Genomic DNA, 16977 nt, shown 5'->3' with positions numbered 1-16977 from the left:
TGCTAAATTGAAAGCGGTATGATTTTTAGAAGGAGGGGATGAAAAAAACGTAGGTGCAAAAATGAAAATTGTCCCGGACCTTAAGGTGAAAATGGGCTTGGTCCTTAAGGGGTTAATAAAGGTGTTAAACAATAAAACCTGGGTTAGGTTTTCCATTATGAATAAAGTTAACATTGAAAAAAGTATTCAAATTAAAACAAAGCTTGATGCTTCCCTATTGGATTCATTTTTGAGAGCAACGAAGAAAGGTAGCAGTAAATGACTTAGATATGCTGGCTTTTACTGAAGAGTGACTATATTGCTCCAAGGATAAGGAGTGACCATATTGGTTTTTACTCAAACACTTGGGTAGAGTTCCTGGTGGTACCTATGAATACTACTGCCTGTTTTGCACTAGCACTGACTATGACTGTTACATAAAGATTTCCAGCACAGTCAGAGATTTAAATTGAAACTTTTGTGCTCCAATGCTAAATCTGCTCCCACCTGACATTTATAATACTGATGTTCTCTCTTGTGGCAGAGGGGCCTTTTGACCCCTTAAGATAAAGTACCTGGATGCATCAGCTTTTTTTGCTTTCTCAATTTAGCCATGTCCCTGACCACTTAGGACTCTTTAGAAAACTTGAGGATCAAATAAATCTCTGTTAGATTAAAGGACTGTCTAATATATACTGTATAGTAAATTGCATCTTGTTTATGTGTTTTTTTTTTCTTTAACACAGGTCTCTAGGTGTCCGATATTTTACTTACGGAATCCTCTTTGGTTGTGGCTGCTCCTTTGCTTTCCAGCCCTCATTGGTCATACTTGGTCATTACTTCAAGAAGCGCCTTGGTCTTGTGAATGGCATTGTGACCGGGGGTGCTTGCGTGTTCACAATATGCTTTCCTTTCTTGCTGGAGATAATGGGAAAAGCTATCGGATTGGCACATACATTTCAAGTGCTCAGTGTTTTCATGTTCATTCAAATTTTCCTGTCTCTGACCTTTAAGCCACTTCTACCAAGCCCGGTAGATGATCATGAGAGAGCTAATTTGGCAGGAAGAAGTAAGACCCAGCAGTGTGTGGCACATACAAAAAAGTATTTCAACATGCAAGTATTCCAGAAGACAACCTACAGAATCTGGGCTTGTGGTATTGCCACAACGGTATTGGGATATTTTGTTCCATATATACACCTGGTATGTGAATATTATAACTTGTCAAAATGTACATGACAATAAGTATAGTGTATGTCTTGGCTTAGTTACTATAGAAAGATTATGATCTACACTAGACTATATATTACTTTTAAATAATGAATACAAGTTTATCAAAAAATGTTCCATTGGTAACCATTAAAACATTTAGGTTAGAAAATATCAGCTGATCCATTGTCAACATGTTTTCCTTTCCATTATTTATAAGTATAAACATTAGGCAGCAGTCCGAGCTTGCCCTTTAAGGCTGTGTACATACACCGTTTTGGGGGGCATTTTGTCCGCTTTACAAAAGAAACTAAAAAAACTTTTGGGACTTTTTTCCAGTTTTGTGCACTTGGACTGTGGCTGTGTTGTGAATAGGCCTGTAAAAGTTAATTGATATTATCAATAAAAATTGTTTATGGAAATCGTTATCGACTGTTTCCATCATCTATTAATAGGGCTCCGATTGGTTGACAAGCAAAATGTGATGGAAAAATGATAGAACGCTGATTCACGATCCTCTATAGCAGTCTGCAATGGTTTACAGTTTATTAGAACAACTCAGAGTACAGTGGTCCCTCAACATACGATGGTAATCCGTTCCAAACGGACCATCGTATGTTGAGGGATCTGTGCAATGTAAAGTATAGGACAGTGGTCTACAACCTGCGGACCTCCAGATGTTGCAAAACTACAACACCCAGCATGCCCGGACAGCCGTTGGCTGTCCGGGCATGCTGGGTGTTGTAGTTTTGCAACATCTGAAGGTCCGCAGGTTGAAGACCAGTGTTAGAGGAAGTTGTACTCACCTGTCCCCGCCGCTCCGGACCGTCACCGCTGCCCTGGATGTCGCCGTCCATCGCTGTCGCCGCGTCCCTGAGGTGTCCCCGATGCTCCGGTAAGGCCTCTGCTTCCCCGGCATCCTCGCTCTCCGTCGCCGCCATCATGTTGTTACACACGACGCTCCTATTGGATGATGGGACAGCGTGCGAACAACGTGATGACGTCGATGGAGAGCGCCGACGATGCAGGGGATCCCGAAGAGGACGCGCCGGAGCACCGAGGACAGGTAAGTGATCATCAGCGGACCACACGGGGCACCGTAAACGGCTATCCGGTGGCAGCTGAAGCAGTCAGCGCTGCCGGATAGCCGTTTATGCGATGGCCCCGACATACAAAAGCATCGTATGTTGATGCTGCCTTCAACATGCGATGGCATCTGAGAGGCCATCGTATGTTGAAATGATCGTATGTCGGGGCCATCGTAGGTCGGGGGGTCACTGTAGTTGGAATAGCACGTTTCAGCACACACTTGTGCCTTCCTTAGGTCCGTAATAAAATGCCTCTCAGTGTGAGCAAACCAACTTTTTTTATCAGTTTTTTTTTTTTTTAGATGGGAACAAAATTTCCTTATACCATCACATTATATAACAACCCTACACCATAGTATAACCTTGTACATCATCTATTTGAGAACTGTTTTTCACTTCCCTTAGATAAAGTTTGTGGAGAAACGATTTAAGGATAACTCTGGGAAATGGATACTGTTGGTGTGCATTGGAGCAACATCTGGCATTGGGCGCCTTACTTCTGGCAAAATTGGCGACTGTATTCCTGGTCTGAAGAAGATCTACTTGCAGGTATTGAAGTTAATAAAGTTTTTGGAAGTTTACTACATAAATAGCAATTCTATAGTATGTTATTTCAATGGTTACTAGAGGTAGAGGTATTCCCATCTTAGACAGTTTTGGTATAGTTTAAGGATATGCCATTACTTTATGAACTTTTCATTGTTTCTCCTTACACAGCGGTCTCTCTGGTCATCTGTTATACAGGATCCTGCAACAAGGCCTTGTTTAAGTGAGTCAGGTTCATAGGAATAGTGATGGCATATCCTAATCTATCATCATGTAAAACCCTCTAATTCTACTTTAGTATGTGTATGTATAGTGGCTTATCTTGGTTATCTGCAATACATAGACACTCCCTCATGTATTTTCTATACTTTATACTTTCCACAAGAATCTACATAAGCGAATTATATCATTTTCAGACTCATAAACTAGTGTAAAGTGTCCAGCAGCTCTGCACTTTCTCCTCAGAATAGTAACCCTAGCAACTGTTTTTTCTTCCTGAATTCTGGTGCAAACCAGGATACTGAGTCATCCTGACATTTCATATGTCAGTGGTTGCCCTTGAACATTTGTTCCTTTACACGCAGTGTGCCAACATTTACTTTGTCTCTGTACTTTTTCATGACACAGAAGACTATAGGTTGTTTATTTGCTGTACATATCCTACTATATATGGGTTCTGTTTACATCCATAAGGCTTTCTAGCAAAGCAGAGAACGCTGTGATTGTTCTTGCTGCTGCCTGTACATTTCCTCCTAATGAAAGGGATGTTAATAAGCACCTTATGCTGCAGTGACTGATATAGTCGACTGATAATCTCCTTGTTATGATGTCCTCAGTATAATGGAAATAGTATAACAACTCCTACAGATTTAATATGTAACCTTAGTTCTCTAATTAAAGGGGAACTACTTAAACATGTATACTTAAAATACCTTTCTGTGTTGAACATATGTATCCCTTCACCTTTTACCCACATTCATTTGCTGTGGTGATCAGCCATAACCTTGACCAACAAGAGGTGAAGTAAATAACATTACCTATGGCAATGTCTCCTGGTAAGGGGAAGGATGTATTAAGCAACCGTGAACGGTCAGTTTTTAAAGTTGGTATGTTGGAAGCAAGAAATGGGCAAGCATAAGGTACGGAGCAACTTTGAGAAGAGTGTCCTAGCTAGACACTTGTCGGGATGGCATGTCTTGTGGGGTGTTACAAGTATGCTCTGGTTAGTACCTAGTAGTCAAGCGCAACTCGTGACAGAGTCTTAGGTCCTGGGTCACCAGTGCACATGCTGATCCCAGTCCACCACTGAATGCACATACCATCAAGCCATGGAAGAAGGTGGCCTCTTCTGATGAATCACATCATCTTCTACAGTGTGTGGATGAGCAGGTATATAGGAGTTGCTTACCTGGGGAAGAGATGAAAGAGTACACATAGGGGGAGATTTATCAAAACCTGTGCAAAGTAAAAGTTGCTGAGTTGCCCATAGCAACCAATCAGATCACTTCTTTCATTTTGCAGAGGCCATGTTTAAAATGAAAGAAGCAATCTGATTGGTTGCTATGGGCAACTCAGCAACTTTCCCTCTGCACAGGTTTTGATTAATCTCCCCCATAGACTGTACAATGTGTTTTCATTCCATGGCTGACTGGTTGCTCAAATTAAGGATCCAATCAGGGCCAGTTTTAGACGTGTTGCCCTGGGCAAAATAAAAAATAGTGCCCCCAGATTGCGTGACCAAAAATCAAAACTGGAGTGATTTTTCCACAAGAACCAATCACAGCTCAGCTTTCACTTTACCAGAACGTTTTAACTGAGCTGTGATTGGTTGCTGTGGAAAAATTCTCTCCACTTTTTCTCTTACATAGTTTGATAAATCTGGGCCAATATGTCATTTTATCTGTAAAATATATTGCATAGAAACAACAATTATTTTTCTATATTTTCTTCATGTATTAAAAGATTTATTTGTATGTAGGCGGGGAATCTATATGGGTGTGTCTTACACAAGGGTGGGCACATGTGGGGTCCCCATGAGTTTTCAGTCCACCCCTGGCCGTAACATACATAATGGGGGATACAGAAGCTGATCTTTAGTGATGATTGGACTGAATGATAAAAGTGATGTAGAATTCAGAGAACAAAAATATCACAACTTGAAGGGAAGACCTTAGCAGCTATATTCACACATCATTGCTTATAACATCTCTCAATTTTGGGGATGCGGAGAACTGTAAATTCCCCTGACTTTGAAAACTGATTTGGAGCAACCTACACAGTTTTCTTCACATTTCCAACCTTGGGAAAATGCATCCACAGCAAGTTCATTCATTTTCACTTTCAGGTTATCAGTCAACACAATGTTATTTTTCCTTTTCTTGCACGGTCTACCGGCGGCGCCCTGTTTTTCTCACAGAAAATGTTGATAAATAACCTTGGAGTGGTTAGGCTGCTTTATCCTTGGTTTTTGTTAACCAAGGCAGATTGTTAATATTTCACTTTTATGTGGTGCAGCTGCTGCATTGTAATTTATAGGGTAACATTCATTTCTTTATCCAGGGTTACAACTTATAGAAGGTCCCTGCTGGATTCTGGAAATGAAGTGCTACGTTTAGCAAGTTTCTTGGCCAGCCAAAGTCTGAGGTTTTATAAGAGGCTGTATAGGTTACAGGAAATTTTATACCGCTGACGTGTAATGTGTCTAGAGCCCAGACCCTATATAACAAGACTTTTAAATCATGACATGTGGGTACAGACAGGAGAATATTTTATTGGTTTTCAATTTCCCAGAAATAACTGAATATTCATTAAAAGTATATTTCATGTTGAAAAGTGAACACAGTGTTTATAAATCAGGGCTATGTATAGTGGGACACACATAGACAGTATGGGGGAGATTTATCAAAACCTGTCCAGAGGAAAAGTTACTGAGTTGCCCATAGCAACCAATCAGATCGTTTCTTTCATTTCTGAAAAGGCTTCTGAAAATTGAAGGCGCAATCTGATTGGTTGCTATGGGCAACTCAGCAACGTTCTCTGCTGGACAGGTTTTGAGAAATCTCCCCATATGTGTATAGCAGTGTAAAGGGTTTTCACACCTGCCCACTGTTTGAGTATAATGTCTACACACAATTGCCAATTTAATTGCTTCTGATACAACTTTAAAGACTAAATAATGTATTTTATCTATTTAGTCTTGGATACATTTTTTTAATTTATTTTCCATCCCATCGACTGTGTTTCTCCAGGCATGCAAAGGGATATGTCCCACTTTAATTGGCACCATTGCCCTTCTAGGCTGAACCATTACTTTGCATTCTGAGGAGGGTTTGTCATCCCGTTTCTGATATAACATGTATGCTTCCGACAGCTATTCGCTTGGTTGACACAATAACTCTAAATGTTTGGCCCAAAAGACATTTGACCTAATTCTTGTTACATACCACAACAATTTGCTTTGTGTTCTATTCGCATACTGCCTCGCTATCTCACCAAATCCTCCGAAAGGATGATTCTAGCCCTCTGTTCCCAGACTTCCAGTCTTGCTCCCCACTGATTCCCTTCTTGAGAATTGAACAGCCCCCTCCAGGAACACTGTGGGATGCAAAACAGTTTTTTATAAGGGGTTATTTGAACCCTTTCCTGAATTTATGCCTACCATTTTTTTTTATCATATTTCTGTAAGGCAAATAACCTACATAATGCTAGGCAATGTGGTGAAATATTAGTTGCCTTGACTTATGTACCGACATTATTCTTTAGTCCTTTTAGTATTTTTTTTAGCTGACATCACTTGGTTCTAAATCCTCCTGACCCAGCATAAGTTTTTGTTCCTCTTGAGAACAAACAGGGACCTGTAGTGTCACATCAATTATCCCTGGAGGTCTGAACTCCTTTTCCTAGGTGAGAAAGGCTGCCTAGGAATGAAGCTCTATGTAGTTTCTAGGTAGCACTAATTTTGGAAATTTCAGTAGAATATGGGTGGTCCCCTTGTACATTGATATAATGAACTAATCGATAGGTTGGTCAAATACCTTACTTTAGTGTAATGTGTAAGGCTATGTTCACACCATGTTAAATTTAGTGGCACATTTTATTTTACACACGCATTTTGGCCTTAAAGGGGTTCTCTGGTGTCTAGACATCTTATCCCCTATCCAAAGGATAGGGGATAAGATGCCTGATCGCGGGAGTCCCGCTGCTGAGGACCCCCCTGATCTTGCACGCGGCACCCAGTTTGTAATCAGTCCCCGGAGCGTGTTCGATCCGGGTCTGATTACCGTCGACCACAGGGCCGACGGCGTGTGACGTTACGCCTCCGCCCCGTGTGACGTCACGCTCCGCCCCTCAATGCAAGCCTACGGGAGGGGGCGTGATAGCTGTGGTCGCCGGTAATCAGACCAGGAGCGAACACGCTCCGGGGACTGATTACAAACGGGGTGCCACGTGCAAGATCACGGGGGTCCCCAGCAGCGGGACTCCCGCTATCAGGCATCTTTGGATAGGGGATAAGATGTCTAAGCACCAGAGAACCCCTTTAATAAAAGAAAATGCGGCCAAATTTTAGCAGGTTACAAACTAAATTGTGTGAGTAAAATAAAATGCGCCACAAAATTTTATGCTGTGTTAACATAGCTTTAGCGTTCTTAACGCAACGCATGGCTGGAAAAGTACAGAAGTTGTCTTACCATTTAGTATTAGCCCCAGTCCACCAAGTTTTTTGACAACATTATTATTGTTGACATAAGGGGGCTTGTTGTTTGGTGAATGAGTTGTACTCTTTAATAACACAATTTAATGTTTCATATATATAGAAACTTTTGTTATCCAAGGTGACTATAAAACAGCAATTCTGGCATAGTGTTATTGTTTTTTTGTATGCAGGATAAATATTGCAATCTTGTAATACTTCGCACTACCACAGATGCACTCTCCTGTTAAACTGACTGTGGCAAGGGATGGTACGAGTACAATGATGGCAGAGGGAAGGGGGTGGTTGTCCACATTCTATTGTTTCTCTTTATTATTTATAGAAAAGAGAATCATGTATGGTAGTTTTCTAATATTACATATATTAAACATTCTGTTCTCATCCCTTTCTTTCACCAGTGTAGTAACCCCTTTCTAGTAAACAAATGTGGTACAATAGTTCTATAGTTGCACATGCCATGGACAGTCATGTGACCTACTACATATGTCATGTGACCCATAATATTCAGTGAACACTGGCCACATATCTTAAATGGGGAATAGCATTATATTGAGGAGCAGAACATATACAGTATTAGCATCTCAGCACTGCTCTCACATTCTTCTCACTCCTCTGTATGTTTTTTATTTATTTATTTTTTACAGCTAACTTTATTAACAACATAATGTGTCTAAACAGACAGTAGAGTTTTACATATAAACAAATTCACAGTGAAGTAGTAGTTGGTAGAAGAATAATTCATCCGTCAGTATCTCTATTCAGACCTTGATATAATGTAACCCTGACTGATATATTAACTCCTGTGGGTTATACCATTCTGCTGTACAGAGATGGGGGGTACTACACTGGTATAACAAAGGTATGTGAGCTGAATTTTCCATACATGTATATTACAAAAGTGTATGATGAGATGAAAACATTGACCTAAACTGTGACCCAATTAAGAGTAAGTTCTGTCAATAACCACCCTCTGCTTCCTATGATTGAGCCAATTTACATTTATCCTCCCCTAATCCCAGCATCCCCATTTTATGCACCAACCTTTTATGTGGCACCGTATCAAATGCTTTAGAAAGTCCAGATACGCATTAGCTGGCGCTGTGTGAGGATGCATTTTCACGGTCAGATCTTTTGGGAGTTTCATGCTGTAGGTTCAAGGCCCAGCAGGTTCTCCAAGAAGGATTTTCCGCTACAGAGAATGTGCTATGGCTTAAACCTGCAGCGGGAAACTTGCAGAATATCTGGCTATGTAAACCTACAGCACCCTTATAAGGTTATTTTCATTAAGATACTTCACCATATCATCTCTCAGAAAACCCTCAATATTTTGCCTACAAAAGGTGAGACCTATATTGCCACCACATTTCTTACATTTAACCATGATTGTTGGTGTTTTAAATCTCCATCTGTATAGCTCTATATAATGCAAATGGCCCAGGGGAATTGGGAGATGGAGGTTTGCTGATTTATATCTTCAGGTTCACTTTTTTTTATTATATGATGTATTCCCTTCTCTCCAAAAGAACTGTTCCTAATAGCGTAAAGAAAGAACTAGAGGCAATAAGTGATCATCTGTATTAGGTGTCAGGAAAAGGTGAAGAAGTTTTAGTCTGGGATTTTATCTACATGGCAAATGTGGTTTGAGTTTTGTGGTAAAACAGATTACGATGGAGAAGAAGACCAGTGTGTTACTGGAAAGAATAACTAGAATCCTATTGCACAGCCATTACATACTGTATGTGTAAAAATATGTTGCTTATAACTTGCAGTTTTGTCTGTCATGGAACTGCTGTGTATCAGTGGTTTGTTTTTGACACGTTTCATCCCATTAGGAATTTTGCAGTTGTTTTCCTGTGGGATAAAAGAGGGAAACATCTGTACTACAGTAAATACCCATTAGGATTAGTATTTAATCTCACACTTTTTCACTGCTCATAATTCCAGCAGCTAACACCCTGTTCTACCAATACTTTATTGTGCTTGGCCACCAATGCTTGTTAGCTGCATACCTCATTTTATGTAGTATGTAGTATGGCATTTCAAAAACACATTTGTAAATGCTGCCATCTTATTTCCTGTAATTTAACAACTTCCTATACTAATCACTGATAATGGGTATTTATATGATGACATAACTATAGCTAGACATTTGGCCTTTACTGTTATAGTCTTACTAAGCTTATTCATCTTATTTTTCAGGTGGTCTCCTTACTACTGCTGGGTATTCTGAGCATGATGCTGCCACAATGCCAGGTTTTTGAAAGCGTCATTGTTGTATGCCTGTTTCTTGGCCTGTCCGATGGCTTTTTTATTAGTATGATGAGTCCTATTGCTTTTGAGTTGGTGGGTCCAATGCAAGCTTCACAAGCCATCGGTTATGTCCTGGGGATGATGTCCATTCCAATGACAGCTGGACCTCCTCTAGCAGGTTTGTTTGAACCAATGATAGCTAAAGTTCTAATAGGACATGCATGGATTGTTTTACCACATCAACTTGATTTAATATTCATATACAGTCTAGTCAAAGTGTTAACACCGCAAAACACACAAACAAAGGGGCTGTTCAGTGGATAATGTTAATTAAGATTGTCCTCAGGATGTTTACAAAAGTAATAAACACTTTAACTCCCCTTCTGTCACTCCCTCGTATCTCCGATATTGGGGTACCACCTCTCTGGTTGGTCTCAGCTGGCAGTCTACTTCAGTGGAGCTGGTCGGAGCTGTAGACATGATGTCACTCTGCCAATCACTGACCACAGGGGTGTTGATGCTATACTCTGCAGCTCGGGGGAAAGCTGTGTGACCGGTCATGGATGGGGTGCCCCGATACCGGAGCTACGAGGGAGGGACAGAAGGTAAGAATGTGTTTTATTTTTTCTGTAGGCAGCCTGGGGACAGGAGTAAATTTACATTTTTCACTGCACAACCCCTTTCAGCTGTAATACCTATTTGATAAGTCATAAGTGAACCAGCTAGGGGGAGGGGGGCAAAGGTTGGGAAAAAGAGGGAATATTACACACTAAATATTCAAACAAGAGGAGTGTGGGTCCTGTTTGCAAGAGCGTACAATGGGATGAGGTTGCGTCAAAAGGCAGAAAGTGCTTTGTATATACAATGGTCCAGCCATATTTTATGAATAGGGTAGATGAAGGTGGATGACAACTAATCTCTAACTAAAGTGTATATGTTACGCCGAGCGCTCCGGGTCCCCGCTCCTCCCCGGAGCGCTCGCTACACTCTCCTCACTGCAGCGCTCCGGTCAGATCCACTGACCCGGGGCGCTGCGATACCGCCTCCAGCCGGGATGCGATTCGCGATGCGGGTAGCGCCCGCTCGCGATGCGCACCCCGGCTCCCGTACCTGACTCGCTCTCCGTCAGTCCTGTCCCGGCGCGCGCGGCCCCGCTCCCTAGGGCTCGCGCGCGCCGGGTCTTTGCGATTTAAAGGGCCACTGCGCCGCTGATTGGCGCAGTGGTTCCAATTAGTGTTATCACCTGTGCACTTCCCTATATCACCTCACTTCCCCTGCACTTCCTTGCCGGATCTTGTTGCCATCGTGCCAGTGAAAGCGTTTCCTTGTGTGTTCCTAGCCTGTGTTCCAGACCTCCTGCCGTTGCCCCTGACTACGATCCTTGCTGCCTGCCCCGACCTTCTGCTACGTCCGACCTTGCTTCTGTCTACTCCCTTGTACCGCGCCTATCTTCAGCAGCCAGAGAGGTTGAGCCGTTGCTAGTGGATACGACCTGGTCACTACCGCCGCAGCAAGACCATCCCGCTTTGCGGCGGGCTCTGGTGAAAACCAGTAGTGACTTAGAACCGATCCACTAGCACGGTCCACGCCAATCCCTCTCTGGCACAGAGGATCCACTACCTGCCAGCCGGCATCGTGACAGTAGATCCGGCCATGGATCCCGCTGAAGTTCCTCTGCCAGTTGTCGCTGACCTCACCACGGTGGTCGCCCAGCAGTCACAACAGATAGCGCAACAAGGCCAACAGCTGTCTCAACTGACCGTTATGCTACAGCAGTTACTACCACAGCTTCAGCAATCATCTCCTCCGCCAGCTCCTGCACCTCCTCCGCAGCGAGTGGCCGCTTCTGGTCTACGACTATCCTTGCCGGATAAATTTGATGGGGACTCTAAGTTTTGCCGTGGCTTCCTTTCCCAATGTTCCCTGCACTTGGAGATGATGTCGGACCAGTTTCCCACTGAAAGGTCTAAGGTGGCTTTCGTAGTTAGCCTTCTGTCTGGAAAAGCCCTGTCTTGGGCCACACCGCTCTGGGACCGCAATGACCCCGTCACTGCCTCTATACACTCCTTCTTCTCGGAAATTCGAAGTGTCTTTGAGGAACCTGCCCGAGCCTCTTCTGCTGAGACTGCCCTGTTGAACCTGGTCCAGGGTAATTCTTCCGTTGGCGAGTATGCCGTACAATTCCGTACTCTTGCTTCAGAATTATCCTGGAATAATGAGGCCCTCTGCGCGACCTTTAAAAAAGGCCTATCCAGCAACATTAAAGATGTTCTGGCCGCACGAGAAATCCCTGCTAATCTACATGAACTCATTCACCTAGCCACTCGCATTGACATGCGTTTTTCCGAAAGGCGTCAGGAGCTCCGCCAGGATATGGACTCTGTTCGCACGAGGCGTTTCTTCTCCCCGGCTCCTCTCTCCTCTGGTCCCCTGCAAACTGTTCCTGTGCCTCCCGCCGTGGAGGCTATGCAGGTTGACCGGTCTCGCCTGACACCTCAAGAGAGGACACGACGCCGCATGGAGAATCTCTGCCTGTACTGTGCTAGTACCGAACACTTCCTGAAGGATTGTCCTATCCGTCCTCCCCGCCTGGAAAGACGTACGCTGACTCCGCACAAAGGTGAGACAGTCCTTGATGTCTACTCTGCTTCTCCACGTCTTACGGTGCCTGTGCGGATGTCTGCTTCTGCCTTCTCCTTCTCTGCTGTGGCCTTCTTGGATTCCGGATCTGCAGGAAATTTTATTTTGGCCTCTCTCGTCAATAGGTTCAACATCCCGGTGACCAGTCTCGCCAGACCCCTCTACATCAATTGTGTAAACAATGAAAGATTGGACTGTACCATACGTTTCCGCACGGAGCCCCTTCTAATGTGCATCGGACCTCATCACGAGAGGATTGAACTTTTGGTCCTCCCCAATTGCACTTCTGAAATTCTCCTTGGACTTCCCTGGCTTCAACTTCATTCCCCAACCCTGGATTGGTCCACTGGGGAGATCAAGAGTTGGGGGCCCTCTTGTTCCAAGGACTGCCTAAAACCGGTTCCCAGTAACCCTTGCCGTGACTCTGTGGTTCCTCCTGTAACCGGTCTCCCTAAGGCCTATATGGACTTTGCGGATGTTTTTTGCAAAAAACAAGCTGAGACTCTACCTCCCCACAGGCCTTATGATTGTCCCATCGACCTCCTCCCGGGCACTACTCCACCCCGGGGCAGAATTTATCCTCTGTCCGCCCCAGAGACTCTTGCCATGTCTGAATACGTCCAGGAAAATTTAAAAAAGGGCTTTATCCGTAAATCCTCCTCTCCTGCCGGAGCCGGATTTTTCTTTGTGTCCAAAAAAGATGGCTCTCTACGTCCTTGCATTGACTTCCGCGGTCTTAATAAAATCACGGTTAAGAACCGCTACCCCCTACCCCTCATCTCTGAACTCTTTGATCGCCTCCAAGGTGCCCACATCTTTACCAAACTGGACTTAAGAGGTGCTTATAATCTCATCCGCATCAGAGAGGGGGATGAATGGAAAACGGCATTTAACACCAGAGATGGACACTTTGAGTATCTGGTCATGCCCTTTGGCCTGTGCAACGCCCCTGCCGTCTTCCAAGACTTTGTTAATGAAATTTTTCGTGATCTCTTATACTCCTGTGTGGTTGTATATCTGGACGATATCCTGATTTTTTCTGCCAATCTAGAAGAACACCGCCAGCATGTCCGTATGGTTCTTCAGAGACTTCGTGACAATCAACTCTATGCCAAAATAGAGAAATGTCTGTTTGAATGCCAATCTCTTCCTTTCCTAGGATACTTGGTCTCTGGCCAGGGACTACAAATGGATCCAGACAAACTCTCTGCCGTCTTAGATTGGCCACGCCCCTCCGGACTCCGTGCTATCCAACGTTTTTTGGGGTTCGCCAATTATTACAGGCAATTTATTCCACATTTTTCTACCGTTGTGGCTCCTATTGTGGCTTTAACCAAAAAAAATGCCGATCCCAAGTCTTGGCCTCCTCAAGCGGAAGACGCCTTTAAACGGCTCAAGTCTGCCTTTTCTTCGGCTCCCGTGCTCTCCAGACCTGACCCATCTAAACCCTTCCTATTGGAGGTTGATGCCTCCTCTGTGGGAGCTGGAGCTGTCCTTCTACAAAAAAATTCTTCCGGGCATGCTGTTACTTGTGGTTTTTTTTCTAGGACCTTCTCTCCGGCGGAGAGGAACTACTCCATCGGGGATCGAGAGCTTCTAGCCATTAAATTAGCACTTGAGGAATGGAGGCATCTGCTGGAGGGATCAAGATTTCCAGTTATTATTTACACTGATCACAAGAACCTCTCCTACCTCCAGTCTGCCCAACGGCTGAATCCTCGCCAGGCCAGGTGGTCTCTGTTCTTTGCCCGATTTAATTTTGAAATTCACTTTCGGCCTGCCGATAAGAACATTAGGGCCGATGCTCTCTCTCGTTCCTCGGATGCTTCTGAAGTTGAACTCTCTCCGCAACACATCATTCCTCCTGACTGCCTGATTTCCACTTCTCCAGCCTCCATCAGGCAAACTCCTCCAGGAAAGACCTTTGTTTCTCCACGCCAACGCCTCGGAATCCTCAAATGGGGTCACTCCTCCCATCTCGCAGGTCATGCGGGCATCAAGAAATCTGTGCAATTCATCTCTCGCTTCTATTGGTGGCCGACTCTGGAGACGGATGTTGTGGACTTTGTGCGAGCCTGCACTATCTGTGCCCGGGATAAGACTCCTCGCCAGAAGCCCGCTGGTTTTCTTCATCCTCTGCCTGTCCCCGAACAGCCTTGGTCTCTGATTGGTATGGATTTTATTACTGACTTACCCCCTTCCCGGGGCAACACTGTTATTTGGGTGGTCGTTGATCGATTCTCCAAAATGGCACATTTCATCCCTCTTCCTGGTCTTCCTTCAGCGCCTCAGTTGGCTAAACAATTTTTTGTACACATTTTTCGTCTTCACGGGTTGCCCACGCAGATCGTCTCGGATAGAGGCGTCCAATTCGTGTCTAAATTCTGGAGGGCTCTCTGTAAACAACTCAAGATTAAATTAAATTTTTCTTCTGCATATCATCCTCAATCCAATGGACAAGTAGAAAGAATTAACCAGGTCTTGGGTGATTATTTACGACATTTTGTTTCCTCCCGCCAGGATGACTGGGCAGATCTTCTACCATGGGCCGAATTCTCGTATAACTTCAGAGTCTCTGAATCTTCCTCCAAATCCCCATTTTTCGTGGTGTACGGCCGTCACCCTCTTCCCCCCCTCCCTACCCCCTTGCCCTCTGGTCTGCCCGCTGTGGATGAAATTTCTCGTGATCTTTCCATCATATGGAGAGAGACCCAAAATTCTCTCTTACAGGCTTCATCTCGCATGAAGAAGTTCGCGGATAAGAAAAGAAGAGCTCCTCCCATTTTTTCCCCTGGAGACAAGGTATGGCTCTCCGCTAAATATGTCCGCTTCCGTGTCCCTAGCTATAAGTTGGGACCACGCTATCTTGGTCCTTTCAAAATTTTGTGCCAGATTAATCCTGTCTCTTACAAACTTCTTCTTCCTCCTTCTCTTCGTATTCCTAATGCCTTTCACGTTTCTCTTCTTAAACCACTTATCATTAACCGTTTCTCTCCCAAATCTGTTCCTCCCACTCCTGTTTCCGGCTCCTCGGACATCTTCTCCGTCAAAGAGATTCTGGCATCCAAAAAGGTCAGAGGGAAAACCTTTTTTTTAGTGGATTGGGAGGGTTGTGGTCCAGAAGAGAGATCCTGGGAACCTGAGGACAATATCCTAGACAAAAGTCTGCTCCTCAGGTTCTCAGGCTCTAAAAAGAGGGGGAGACCCAAGGGGGGGGGTACTGTTACGCCGAGCGCTCCGGGTCCCCGCTCCTCCCCGGAGCGCTCGCTACACTCTCCTCACTGCAGCGCTCCGGTCAGATCCACTGACCCGGGGCGCTGCGATACCGCCTCCAGCCGGGATGCGATTCGCGATGCGGGTAGCGCCCGCTCGCGATGCGCACCCCGGCTCCCGTACCTGACTCGCTCTCCGTCAGTCCTGTCCCGGCGCGCGCGGCCCCGCTCCCTAGGGCGCGCGCGCGCCGGGTCTTTGCGATTTAAAGGGCCACTGCGCCGCTGATTGGCGCAGTGGTTCCAATTAGTGTTATCACCTGTGCACTTCCCTATATCACCTCACTTCCCCTGCACTTCCTTGCCGGATCTTGTTGCCATCGTGCCAGTGAAAGCGTTTCCTTGTGTGTTCCTAGCCTGTGTTCCAGACCTCCTGCCGTTGCCCCTGACTACGATCCTTGCTGCCTGCCCCGACCTTCTGCTACGTCCGACCTTGCTTCTGTCTACTCCCTTGTACCGCGCCTATCTTCAGCAGCCAGAGAGGTTGAGCCGTTGCTAGTGGATACGACCTGGTCACTACCGCCGCAGCAAGACCATCCCGCTTTGCGGCGGGCTCTGGTGAAAACCAGTAGTGACTTAGAACCGATCCACTAGCACGGTCCACGCCAATCCCTCTCTGGCACAGAGGATCCACTACCTGCCAGCCGGCATCGTGACAGTATATAAAGTAGAGAGATACTGCTAAATGATAATGGGGGCACATATTGATAGTTTAGTAGACCGATTAGGGAATGTTATAGGCCCACTTGAAAAGATGATTTTAGGGCACGTTTAAAAATGTGGATGTTTGGTATAAGTCTGAGATTAACCCTATGTTCACACTTCGGAATGTCCGCACAGAAAATCTTTGTACGGACATTCCGAAGACTGCAGGCGCTAGGACCACACAGTAATGCACTGTCTCACAGAATGCTATACATGCCGTGCAGAGTCTGCAGAAAGAATGAACAGATTTATTCTTTCTGTGGACACGAAAATTGAATTTCCGTGCCAGAAACATCTGAGGCCAGGTCTCTGTGAGTTTACCTGCAGGGTTATCCCTTCCCAGCATTTGTTCTTATCTGTGTTCTGTGTATCAAGGTCCTATGACCTGACGAAGTGAGGGTCCTCTCGCTAAACGTGTTGTCTGTACCACCTTTTTATTATTTTACAAATAAAACAGTGTGTTTTAATACACCTTAAATTTTAACTCCTTTTTAACTCCTTCATCCGCTCTTACACACCAATACCAGTGTAGTGCTTGTTGGGCAGAGTCTAACCACTCACCTGTCTGTTTGATCTGCCG

At 44.7% G+C, this 16977-nt stretch overlaps 1 protein-coding gene and 1 long non-coding RNA gene across 3 annotated transcripts in view; one reads left to right on the top strand and one right to left on the bottom strand.

Annotated features, from left to right (window-relative positions):
* The window catches only part of LOC130292046 (uncharacterized), a 52662-nt gene extending 48338 nt beyond the window's left edge, over nt 1-4324 (bottom strand). For both annotated transcript variants that reach the window (XR_008848067.1, XR_008848066.1), the window contains exon 1: nt 4231-4324. This is a non-coding gene — a long non-coding RNA (uncharacterized LOC130292046). The remainder of the gene's footprint in view (nt 1-4230) is intronic.
* SLC16A2 (solute carrier family 16 member 2) overlaps nt 1-16977 on the top strand; it is a 226558-nt gene that overhangs the window by 201622 nt on the left and 7959 nt on the right. Inside the window, exons 3-5 of the mRNA XM_056541486.1 lie at nt 726-1182; nt 2682-2825; nt 9733-9961. Coding sequence (XP_056397461.1) covers nt 726-1182; nt 2682-2825; nt 9733-9961 — 830 coding nt within the window. The remainder of the gene's footprint in view (nt 1-725; nt 1183-2681; nt 2826-9732; nt 9962-16977) is intronic.

Source organism: Hyla sarda, chromosome 9, assembly GCF_029499605.1.
Source record: "Hyla sarda isolate aHylSar1 chromosome 9, aHylSar1.hap1, whole genome shotgun sequence".
Lineage (NCBI taxonomy): Eukaryota > Metazoa > Chordata > Amphibia > Anura > Hylidae > Hyla > Hyla sarda.
The sequence above is the reverse complement of the archived record's forward strand: the minus strand, read 5'-3'. Positions and strand labels throughout refer to the sequence as shown.